Raw genomic sequence first — 13,071 nt, 5'->3', positions numbered from 1 at the left:
TGACGTATGCAAACCGACGCGCTTGACCCGCAGATGAGATTTTCTACGAATGCCGACATTGCTCGCCGCTATCGTTGCGATTGGGGCGGCACTATTTATTTACCGTCACTACTACGTGGCAATATTTCCAACAAAGATTTTTTTCAGTTATACATTGCACGCCTAATTCTTACATAGTTGGCTGTGCAATAAGCTACCAAAAAATGAAATGGTACAACAGTTTTTGATATATGGCATCGTCGTGCAGCTGTTTGCAAAGCGATCTTGCAGACACGACGCGCGAGCGCTGATGTCGATATTTTGTACACAATTGTTACTTCACAAATAAAAACAAGCTGTTGCGGCAGGTGTATATTCATTATTCAAACGTGTTTTTTATATGTAAGAGCACATACAGATCACTAACTTTTAGTTTCAAGCTTAGTTTACGGCAGGCTGTTTTAGGCCGAACTTTGACGGATGAAGACGGAATAGTCCAGCAACAGTGCGCCGCAGCCGAGGAGCGAGCTTCGGCGCGCGTCTCCACTGGTTGCGCGCCCTTTCCCTCCAGCCGAAGCGAAGCGACGCGTTCGCTTGCCAGCGCGCGCCGAAGCTCTCGGCGCGTGCCAGTGGTTGGGCCATAAGGCCGGAGCGTCAGAGTGACGTCACAGATTCTAAATTAAAATGCTTCGCATTTCGGCCTCTTTGGCTCAATAGAAGTTCCCGAAACTTGCCATGTTTATTCTTTGGCGCATTTAGAACACAATTTAGTGCAATTTTACATAATGAAAGGAATTAAAGTGAGACCAGCAGGCGACGTCCAAATCTGTGACGTCCCAGCGAGCTGGTGCGAGAACGTTAAGGCGGCGTCGCCACTCCGCTTCCCACCTTTTCTTGCTCACTAAGCGTCTTCTCGCGGTTAGAGAGTGGTGTTTTCGGTATATTGTAGAGGAGTAAGTTCCAATGAAGGCAAGATCAGTTTTATACTTGACGTCCCTTTAATGCGTTTATTCCGCATAATTCAGGCGCGTTTACTGGGCCCATCACGTGGGTAGACTCCGTGCTATAGATGTAGGCCGGGTTGTTGCATGCCACTGAGTGAGACAGCACGGAAAGACGCAAAAGGCGGCGGCAACACATAGTGTAGAGCCGCATTGAACTGTCATATCGGATCCTGTAGGAGGGCTCCAGATAAACTTGCCCTCCGTATCTCCTCCAATTTACTCGCAAAGCTCGGTGTACGAGTACCTTATTTATTATTATTCTTTCTCATTCCTATTGTTATATGTATAGTTACTGCAACCTAATGTGGCCGTCGGGGTCAGGAATCTAATTTACGTGGTCGTGCTCATGCAATAGCCGAAAGCACACGAACCATTAAGAATGAACTCGCTAAGCGATAAGTTCGTCGCTAACAATTCTAAGCCCTGTCTCGCAATTATAGCTAGCTCAGTAACGTCTCTTTTTGTTCGTTTAGTTCCAATTGTTTAGGAGATTACCACAGAAACGCAGATAATTACCTTTCGTTGCCGATGCAAGCTGAACGAACGCTCCCATTACTGGTGCGTGTATCAATTCTTGTAGTGAAGCTTGCTCGGGAAAACGTCCTTCTATATCAGTACCTAAAACTTCAAAGCCGTATTCAGTACGCACAAACCATAATAATGGCATAATTTTGAGAGCAGAGTAACAGGGCGCACTTCATTCTTCCGGAGCTCGCGTTAACTACGGCATGCCTATTGCAAGGGCTCTGAGGAAATAGCCAGTACGTGCCGTCCGTTAATCATTGCGTTCGCTATTTGGAGGCGCCTGGAAAAGCATCCATTGAAAGTTGCATAGCCGGAACCAATCAGGACAGAACTAGTTGGGGGACGTCTTACCGATGTGTAGTCGTTAACGAGTAACACTCGTTTGCTCGGTAGACCTACCTAAGTTGTTGGGGACCTACTTCCACCCATAAACCCCCTTCCTCTTCAACCCCCCCCCCCCGAAACACCCTTAGTTTTCGCAATTCTGCCATTACCGCAATCTAAAAGAAAGCGATGTGTTGATTTCGTTCACTCCCTTATGTCCCTGTTTTAAATGCGGAAATCATTAGGGCCTCTGGTCTTTGAGTCCCGCGCGGTGGCTGTTCACTACCGCATTTACTGAGAACGGGCAAATCGAAGTGCTTTGCCTTTAACAGCGGCGCAATTAATCCTCATTCCATGCACATCTGGGAACAAGATTAAATGGAGTTCTTGGCGTCCTTCCTTACCGAAACGGTAGCTGCCACCGCATAGTTTGGCTGCGAATTGCGTGCTTCGCTTATGAATATCCAGGCACCGTTCTTTTTTTAAACTGCAGTTGTGGTCATCTAATGAACGACCAAACAATGCACGCGAAAGCGCGTGCCCCTGTGACACCGTCTATTTCGCGCCGCATAAAGCACCGTTGTTGGGACACCAACGGAGCCTCGATAGCTGGAGCCGGGTTATTGAAGTGTGGGGTTTTACGTGCCAAAAAACAGGATATGATCACGAGGCGCGCCGTTGTGGGGGACTCTGAAATAATTTTGACCACCTGTGGTTCATTAACGCGCACCCAATGGACGGCACCGCGAGCGTTTTTGCATTTCGCCCCCATCGAAATGCGGTCGCCGCGGCCGGGATTTGATCCCGCGTCGGCGGGATTAGCAGCTCAACGCCAAAGGCATAACGCCACCCCGGCGGATGAAGGTGGGTGATATTGGAGTGTACAGGCCTGATGTCAAGGTTTAATTAAATTTTAGGTTTTAACGTCCAGAAATCGCATAGTTAGTAATGAGGAACGCCATATGTAGGGAAGGGCTTGGGAATATTTCTTGCCAGTACGTCAGTGCCCTTTTGACCAGTGCAATGGTTCCCGGGATGTGTGCCACTTCTGTGAACGAGTTCAACGTACTTGTGCAGTATATCATTGAAATTCCGACCGCCTGGGGTTTCTTACCGTCCGCCTAAGTCTAACGTAAGTACGCGAGCGCGTTTGTATTCCACCTCCACTGGGAATGCGTGCACTACGTTTTCCCGCTTACCTGCGTCACATGGTCGAATGAATAGCGCATAGCGCTGCTGTTCTGAGGAACAGGGCTCAAAACTAACAGCCGAACAACTTGGATCACTGAGTATGTGGAAGTGTGTACAACACATGTGCCGCTCTTTAGGGAACCTCTTTCACGTTGACATGGGTCGCTGTAGATGCGGGACTGTGTAGGGTAGGCAATTATTTGACGCCGACTTGTGCTACTGGGTACGGGCTACTTGGTCTGTGATGGTGTTCAATGAAGCTTTGCGAAACCAACTTGGGTCACTGGGTTTGTGTCAGTGGTAACGTGGCGCTCTGCAACGCAAAAAAAGACATTTTCAATTTCTCCGGCTCAGAGCGCAATCGAACCCCCGTCACAAGGGTTCTTCAAGGAAAGCGACCCGACACTTTAGCAGGCTGCGCTACAAATGCAATTTTAAATTCGTAAGCATTTCTAAGCTTACCCAATGAGAAAACCGTGCGTCCGTCGCTGTAGTGAATCAATGCTAACGCGCATTACCGTCGACAGTCTTCGTGAGACGGGTACTGCCGAATTGTTAATTTTGTTAGAACCGTTTTCTAGAAATGGCCGGCCTAGTCGAGGAAGGTCAGAAGTAGGCGCTGCACATTGTACGTAACCAGTTTAGGAGAAGCCATATCTAGCAAATTGTAAGTGCATGTGTTCCGACTTGGTCTGCACATGGTACAGTTTACGCTGGGAAGTATGCTTGTTTGAAGCTCACGTGAGTCATGCGTGAATGCTTTCCGTTATTTATTTAATGCAATTTGTGTCATTTTTCTATCCTGATTGCTGGCCTATTAATGCTGTCTCTAATATCTGTCAAACTCTCAAATAAAAAAGCGTGACCGGCATCACGCAGGATGTCGACGTCTCCTACAAGTGAATTTATTATTTTAAATAGGCTGCTCGCATGCCCTCAATGCTGATGTACAGAATGCTAGTATAAGAAATTAAAGTAAAAAAAAAGGAACTGATTGCACCAATTCCCCGCAGTACACCCTTGACGCTTAGTTCCGCCTTCGACTACCGCCTGGTCTATCTCGATGCGACACAACCGTTAGCCTCGCTTGTGGCTCGTCCTCACTTTTATGAACGTCTACAGTCTCCGTATAGTCATAGCCATGGTTTAAAGTGACATCTTGCAGCTCTTGTGATGACTACACGAACATAAAAAATATGCTAATCTGCTTCCTTTTTGAATGCGAAACACTGTGTGCCGTTTTAAGCCCACTGGGTGACAGTGTCCGCATAAAAAAAAAATAGAAACATCCTGGCAGTCTGGGTCCGTGGACTCGACCGTCACCCACGCAGAGCGCCACAAGAGCATTGCGGCACTTTTCGAGGACGACTCACGGTTATGACAGTTCTGCGCAAACGCAAGGGACAAAGAAGTAAATGCAGGACACGAGGGCCGTGACGACTGAACTCTGCCTCCGTCTTTCATTGCGCGGTGAACGCTATTGTGTGTGCGCGCTTGTTATCGCTTTCGTTCTCCAGTTACTTTTTTGCTTTTCTGCCCGCTTCTTCATCCCCCATTGTATGGCAGACAACTGGGTGCGACCTTATTCGTTTTCTTTCTCGTCACGTTGTTATTTACTGTATTGAAGGCGTCGAAAGTCCTCCTAATGTGTCTCCTCGAAGAAAGCAATATCTCAGCTGCTCACGTTCATGGGTTCATGAGTTTATGGGCACAATAGACGTCGAGAAACTGTGGGCTCTTAGTGCGGTTTATTTCGTTTATGCTCTTCTGCTCTCTTTGTGTGCACTCACTCCTTTCCCCCGTGCAGGGTAGCGAACGAGAGCTACCTCTGCTTAACCTGTCTGCCTTTCTGCACACATTTTATCTATCTTGACCAAAGAACGCTAGTATGAGCAAGTGAGAAAGAGAAAGAGAAGGGAAAGGCAGAGAGGTCAACCAGAAGCAAATCTCCGGTTCGCTACTTTGCACGTGGGTTGGGGAAAGAGGTGGTTAGAAAGAAGGGAGCATTAGAGAGAGTGAAAAAAAAAACCAAAACTTGAGTGTTCACCGAGCCCTGTATATCGCAGAAAGCACAAAAATAATTTAGGAGCCTTTTGACAGAGTTTTCTATTTAACAGTCGTCGATTGGTGAGCATCGCAGTAAGTAAGCGTCTCTGTGCGCAACACTGTGGGTGCTGGCACAGAATATGGCTGATGGTTTATTCATCACCTCAGTGGTCACAGGATGTGACGTCGGCGATTCCCATGCCAAAGGCATAGGCACTGGTGAACGCCACGCACAACCATACCCTGCATAAGAGGGTCGCGTCTCTTCGGGGCCATCCTGATGGTACCTTGAGACTTAATTCAAGGTCCAGGGAATGTAGTCGTGTATTTCTGAAATTATGCCCGTTCAAACCAGATAGTGTATGAAGGCGGCCAAATAGTCGACGCCTTCTTGCAGCATCCGTCTTTGAAAGCGGGATCAATGAAGACTGGGCTTCTCCGGGAGCCGAGCGAATCTTTTCGTCGGCACGTCGATTACGGACAATGCCACAATGACTCGGTATAACCACTAAATTTTATGATGAGGTCTCCCTTCTCGGTTAAGTGGTGTATTGCTTCTGCAATATCAGATGTCAATTGTTGATGTGGGCCCCGACGCAATGCTGACCATAAACTCTGCATCGCCTCCTCCGAGCCGCAAAAAAAAAAAAATGAATTGACCATTTGCGTGGATGTTCGCCATCAAAGAAGCGCAGTGCGACACGAAGGGCGGCATGTTCTGCAGCTGTCGATGTTATCGAGTGATTGATGGCGGTGGCTTCCGTCGGCATGGCTACAGCTGCGATTTAGCCGTTCGGTAGGACCTTGCCGTCGGTGCATATGTGCGCGTACTCGCCGTATCTTTCATATGGGAGTGTCATAGTGTGCGACAGGACACCGAAACGCTGGAACGCTCCTTGCAGGGAACTGGACTGTCCGAGCGCTGCTTACTATTAGCGATTGCGCACTCATCCGAGCGTGAGCACGCATTCGCTCTGCGGGTGCTTTGTCGCCTTTGTTTCCCCCTTTCCCCACGTGCATGGTAACAACCGGGAACAACCACGGTTAGCGTTCCAGCCTTCGCTCATCTGACGCCGATGCAATGCCTTTATCTTTTTTTTTCGTTGTTCAATAGGCTAGCGCAAAAAGCAGGGACAAAGAGAAGACGACAGACGAGCGCTCTCTGTCTTTGTCCTTGCTTTTTGCGCTAGCCTATTGAACAATGATGACACACCAACTAGCCCAGCTTTCTGCCCTGATCTTTTTGTTCCCCCTGTTCCCCGCTAAACCCTCCTCCCCTCGGTGCCATTGTCGCAGGCAACGGCAACTTCGGCGTGACTTCCGGAGAGCTGCGCTTCGAGCCCGGCGGCGACGTGTCCGGCGACACGGTGTGGCACGTGATGTTCACCGTGTTCGTGACGTACGCGATGCTGCCGCTGCCGCTCAAGTGGTGCATCGTGTGCGGCGTGCTCGCCTCGGTCGTCAACCTCGTCGTCAGCAGCGTCTACCGCGCCGAGCTCGACCAGCCCGTCTTCGAGCGCATGGTAGGGGGCCCCTTCCCACCCTTCTCGCGCGAACGTGAGTCCGACCGCCAGTGTGGCTACAGCAAAACGCGGGCTCGGGGACGACGTGCTTCGAGTTGGTCGGCGAGCGCTCGCTGTTTGCGGCGTCGGAAGTGCTCGATGGCATTACTTCATTTTTTTTTTTGGTCCTCCGGACGTCCCTTTGCATGCGTGTCTAGTTGCACGTCGGTCTGCCGCTTGTCTTGTACATCGTCTGTCATCCGCTGCTGTGAGCGCACTATCGTAGTTCGGTCCTGTGTTTATAGGAAGTCGCTGGAGCGTAATCAGACGGCGTCATTCATATGTCACGTATTCAGTGGGACATTGACAAGCACGCTTCATAACAAAGATAATATCAGCAGAGCAGCAGCAGCAACATACAACTACTACCATTACTACTATACTAATACTAATAACCACCACTACTACTAGTAGTAGTAGTAGTAGTAGTAGTAGTAGTAACTACTAGTAGTAACTACTACTACTACTACTACTACTACTACTACTACTACTACTACTACTACTACTTCTACTGCTAAGCAAGCCGTTTCTCCGGGCTAGTTGGTAATCCATAGCTCTCATATGTTTAGACCGATATCTCTGCACGCGTGAGCTTTTCGAGGCAGCAGCAACTTTGTCTGACGATTATTAGTGTGCAAGCTCGTCATCGATTTCTTTACATATAAAAAAAGAAATTTGTTTCCTTGGTGGCAGCTGGTGAAAGTTCAATTATTGTTTACAATACGTACGTGCTGGTGCTACCATGTGATTGGCTGGGTTTCTTTTTTTATTTTTTTTTATCTTTTTCTACTCTGTATATTTATTCAAAGTTGCTTGCATTAACATTTAGTTGGAAGTTAGCGCTTGGCCTGGTCGTCTGGCGTTTGAAGTTCGTCCTCAAATACTACGCTAAAATCTGAAAACTACTACTACTACTACTACTACTACTACTACTACTACTACTACTACTACTACTACTACTACTACTACTACTACTACTACAACTGCTACTACTACTACTACTACTACTACTACCGCTACTACTACTACTAATAGTAATAATAAGCAGAAGAACAAGAAGAGGGAGGATAACAACAACAATTGCCGTACCTCTGACAACACACTGCACAATAGGTTAAATTATGTGAGGTGCTTGCATGGAATACGAAAACGTGCATGTCAGGAATGACGCAAAATTGATTGAGGAAACAAACTACAGAGAGCGTGTACGTACAAAGACGTAAAGATAGAGAAATTTTGAAGCTGAGGTGAATGTCCACAAATGCAGAAAAGAAGAAATATTACGAACGGATTGGTTATTCAAGATTGATCAGCTCTTTTTCATGGTTACACACGCACACACGCGGAAACACCATCCTTTTCTAAAGAACTATATATTAGAAGCTTGTGCACCTTAAAAGCGGTGTATTACCTGCAGCTTACCTTGAAAAGAAAAGAAAAAAAAGCAAGGCATAATAAAACGCACGCAGTTTTATAGCAAGTGCAAAGAATTGTTCCCAATATTTTTCATTCCGACAAGGGCGCGCTACAGCTTATTCTGAAAGTAAGTCAATACTAGATGAGAAGAAGACATTCCAAGAAATATCGTTATCTCTTTTTGTGGCATGACTGTAAACTACGTATTTTAGTACATAATTTCAGATGCTGTCTACAGAGCTGCGCCAGTGTGGGATGCAAGAAAGGAAAATGTATTGCTGCAGTCAATCGCACGCGTTCTTATTCATTTTTTGTGCACGAAGGAACGGCACGTTTATTATTACAGGTTAGCAGCTAGAAACACTTTAGTTTGTAGCACATGTGCATTAAGTAGTTCTGACGTGATATGGCCCAATATAAACTGGCTCGGATATAACTTCTCAGGCTCATTTATCCTATATAAAGGCACAGGAACAGACAAACAAACAAATAATTTTGGTTGGTGCCAGTCTTGCCATAAGGTATGCTTGTTTATCGTTTGCTTATAGCGCTGCCCGTTAAACGTAAAGATCGCGTGACGTGTTTCGGATAAGCCGAATGCAACACAATAAACAAAATTACTAATAAGGCGCGGTTACGGAAAATGGCTTTCGACAACGATATAAGCAATCACGCAACAGCTGCCAGTAAAGCTTACTCCAAAATATGTCACGTGAGCCCGACGTAACAGACAAATATATAACAAACTGAAATATGGTAATTATTAAAGCTGACAATTGCATACTAAGCTGTAACAAACAGCTCATGAAGAGTTTCTGACATTTTCACTGTGATTTTTGGCTTGCTAGAACCAGTTATTCGTCTAGGTTGGCTTGCCTAACGACTTAAGGTCACTGCAAAAAGAGTTCTGCACAGCAGGGCAGTAGACGAACAAACACTGGCTGTTCCTGCCACACGTGCAGAAGGATGGCGCTAAATGTTTTGCTAACCATATCCAAAAGCGCTAATTTCATTCGATTTCAGAAAAAATTCACTGCTCGATATAATTTACGACAGGTCAGAGTGCCTCTGACTGAAAACCGATGTGCCTCTTGAAGTACACGGGTAACACTTTTTCACACATAGGTCTCGTGCTTTAGGGGTTGTTCAACAAGGCTGATTGTTGGGCTAGTTGGTACGGTTTACTCATAATGGCAAAGCCTTTAGCGCTATTATAGAAAAGACCGGGACGTGACAGTAACGCAGGACAGCGCTACGTCACAGGACACAGGACAATGACGCAGGACATTGCGGCGTTTGTCACGTCCCTGTCTTTTTTTAATTGCGCTAGAGGCTTTGCCATTATGAGTTTAGGGGTTGTTGTTTGGCATCAGAAGCGAAACGTATGTAGAGGTCACGGGAAGTGACACAGAAATTCCCGACGCATGCAGGGGAAAAAAATTACGTTATGTGCTTTCAGATTGAAACATTAACCAACATCACATCACTTGCTGCAATTTATTTGTGGCACCGCCTCTTGTGATAACACAACGTTAAGAAAAAAAAGTATTGGGAAAGTTCGACACTTCGATAAGCAGGCCACAATGCCTACTTTTTAACTATTCGCGTGGATAGCCGTGATTATGCGAATTTCTTCACCTAGTATGACTAGGTTTAGTAACAATTTCGTCAGTTATACGCGCTATATCTATAGATGTCGGTTAATAATGCGTCTTATCCATTCGCTGAAGAGCATAAGCGCAGTTTAATTGCGTGACATTGTAGGTAGTAAAGAGCAAGTTTGCATGAGGTCTATATATTTTTTGTTTTAGATTTTAACCCACGAACCGTGTAATTTTGTTGTTTTTCCCTCTTCTTATCGCTTTGCAGATTCTGACGAATTCCTGCTTGTACCTCTGCATCAACTTTGTCAGCATGTACACAAAGTATTTGACGGACAGAGCGCAACGAAACGCTTTCTTGGAAACGAGGCGGTCCATCGAGACTCGCTACCGCACGGAGAAAGAGATCAAAAAGCAGGTAAGCTGACCATTTCACCATTTGGCATGGTGCGTTTTTGGAAAAGTCTTGGCCGGATTGGGACGTATGCTCACTTTACGCGCCCGTTTGATGTCCTTTATTGCCTGGCTTCTCATGTTAGTAAGGTCACATATAAAGTTATAAGTATTGCTATTGAAAAAAAACATCATAGAGGTAGCGCATACAACCTGAACTAAATATAATGCACGCTTTTTGAACTTCTTTCCCCCGCCCCCTCCTCCATCAATTTTCCGCTAAGAAAAGTGGCTCATGAACGCTTAAAAGTACGGGCGTTTGGAAACAGAAAATTTCAGCTTGAAATACTTCGCCACATATTCTCGCCGCTTTTATGGACCTGTCAGCCATATTTGCAGATACTGTCTTCTTTGTTTGACGGCAGTCTGACAGAAATCCCTGACGACCCATCAAAGGAATAAAAAAATTTGCGCCAAGCCCAGTTGCTATGACACAGTATAAATTTTCTCGTTATTCGGTTGAGAAACTCAAGTCTTTTCCGTGCAAGCAGACGAAGTTCCCTGGCATGGTCCGTCCTCGCCAAATGTATTGGGCGCGTCTGGGTGCCTTCGGGGGCAGACCGGGCAGCCTTGTCAGCAAAGTCGTTGCCGACGATGCCACAGTGAGCAGGAATCCACTGAAAGATAATGTTACGGCCTGTTTCTAGAGCATGGTGGCGTATTTCCTTGATCTCGAATATCATCCGCTGGTATGTTCTGTGATGTAAGGCAGACTTGATACATTGAAGAGCTGCCTTAGAGTCACAACATACGAACCATTCCTGTGCTGACTCTTTGGTGACGTAGGTCATAGTGGCATGGAGGGCTGCAAGTTCTGCCGCTGTAGATGTAGTCATGGGTGACACTTTGGATTTAACTGTAATCTGCTTAGCTGGAACAACGAGTACAGCAATTCTGCTGGTAGGTGAAGTCCAATCATCGGTATAAATATGTATGTGGTTATGATATGTCTGGTGCAGTAATAGGAGTTCGAGGGCTTGCGATAAAGCTCGGGGTTGCTTTAAATGCTGACAAAATGTGTGGGAGAAAACTACGATATCATCAAAGTAGTTATCGACATTCTTCAAGATATGTTTTTTTTTATGACTGACTTGACAGCTCTTTCAAATGTAGCTGGGACATTCCTCAAACCAAAAGACAACGCGAGCCACTCGTAATGACCGTTTGACGTGACGAAAGCTGTTTTCGGAATGTCGTCTGGCTGCATTTCGACATGCCAATAGCCTGATGTAATGTCTAATCTTGAAAAATATTTTCTCTTCCCAAGCAGTCCAGCACATCGTCGATGCATGGAATAGGTTGGTAGTTGGGCACAGTGATGGCATTAAGCATGCTGTAATCAGTGCATAGGTGAATACGACCTTTGCCTTTCTTCTGTGCAACAGTAACATGTGCCGCTTTCGGTGACAAAGAAGGTCCACTACTCCTTGCTATAGGAGAGATTCCACTTGCCTGAATACTTCCGCGTTGTCTGCCAGGCAGCAGCGATACGGTGGTCTGTGAGCCGGAACGTTGTTGTTGAGAACGATGTGATGTTGCTCATTCGCGATACATACGAGGTCCATTTGACTCTTTCAGAAACTTTTACAACCTCGCATTGTTGTGGGGTTGTAATATATATATATATATATATATATATATATATATATATATATATATATATATAGATATAGATAGATAGATAGATAGATAGATAGATAGATAGATAGATAGATAGATAGATAGATAGATAGATAGATAGATAGATAGATAGATAGATAGATAGATAGATAGATAGATAGATAGGAAGCCAGAGCATTCTTGGCTTCCTCAAATGCTGCGTCAGCTGCACTTGTCCATTCGAGAGGGGCTGCCGGTGCTTTAGTTGGCTTGAGCATGTCGGTCAGCGGTAGAACAATACGAGCCACATTATGTATAAAGCGACGGTGAAAGTTCAGCAGTCCTAGGAACTCGCCCAGCTTTCGAAGTGAAGTTGGACGAGAAAAATCGTGCAGTGCTTGAGCTTTGCCGTCTAGGGGCTGGACTCCTTCAGGTGTGACGAAGTGGCCAAGAAATTCGATATTGTTGATGCCGAAAACACACTTTACTGTGTTAATGGTCAAGCCGTGTTCCTGAGTCGAGTAAAAAGCAATCGCAGATGATCGGCATGCTATTCAGGTGAAGAGCTAGCCGCAAGTAAGACATCGAGGTATGTAGGCGACGATGAAGTGTAGACCGCGGGTCACCTCACTGATGAACCTTTGGAACGTTTGGGTGGCGTTCCTCAACCCAAAAGGCATGCGGACATACTCAATGATGCCAAAAAGTCTCGCAATGGCAGTCTTTGGTATGTCCAATGGCTCAACAGGTATGTGGTGGTAAGCTTTGACTAAGTCGATCTTGCTGAATATGGTCGTACCAGCTAGTGTGGCGGCGAAGTCGTGAATATGGGGAAGTAGATACCGATCAGGGAGAGTGCGCGCGTTTAGTGCACTATAGTCACCACAGGTGCGCCAACCACCTGGGTCACGCTTCGGAACCATGTGCAGGGCGGATGACCAGCTGCTTGACGACGGGCGAATGGTGTCAAGTTGCAGCTCATGTTCAAATTCCCTGCGTGCCGTGGCAAGGCGGTCACCCGCGAGGAGTCATGGTTTACTGAACACGGGAGGTCCGGTTGTGACGATGTGGTGCGTGACTGTGCGTCGCACCGGTAGTTCTAAGTTGTTGGGCCTTGTAAGTTCAGGAAAATCAGACAGAATTGAGGCAAACGAGCATGCTTGTAAGTTCGGAGCCGTTTGTACAAGGGTCGACAGAGGTGGGAGGATTCCCTGCACGGACAAACTGGTCGTTGTCAGGATTGGGGGCTCAATCCCATCACTCGTGATCCTTTGTCAAGATTGGAGTCCGGCATGAATTCGAAGGTAGCTGGCCCAAGCCGTCGTCCAACTTATCCACGCTGAGGACGTTGATGAAGGGAAGAACTGCTTC

General features: G+C 46.4%; 1 protein-coding gene across 4 annotated transcripts in view; it reads left to right on the top strand.

The window, feature by feature from the left end:
- The window catches only part of LOC135916881 (adenylate cyclase type 8-like), a 729,759-nt gene that overhangs the window by 623,689 nt on the left and 92,999 nt on the right, over nt 1-13,071 (top strand). For all 4 annotated transcript variants that reach the window (XM_070535961.1, XM_070535965.1, XM_070535964.1 and 1 more), the window contains exons 4-5: nt 6,366-6,592; nt 9,917-10,066. In XM_070535961.1, the coding sequence (XP_070392062.1) occupies nt 6,366-6,592; nt 9,917-10,066 (377 nt within the window). The remainder of the gene's footprint in view (nt 1-6,365; nt 6,593-9,916; nt 10,067-13,071) is intronic.

This window comes from Dermacentor albipictus, chromosome 3 (genome assembly GCF_038994185.2).
Source record: "Dermacentor albipictus isolate Rhodes 1998 colony chromosome 3, USDA_Dalb.pri_finalv2, whole genome shotgun sequence".
NCBI classification, from domain to species: domain Eukaryota; kingdom Metazoa; phylum Arthropoda; class Arachnida; order Ixodida; family Ixodidae; genus Dermacentor; species Dermacentor albipictus.
The sequence above is the reverse complement of the archived record's forward strand: the minus strand, read 5'-3'. Positions and strand labels throughout refer to the sequence as shown.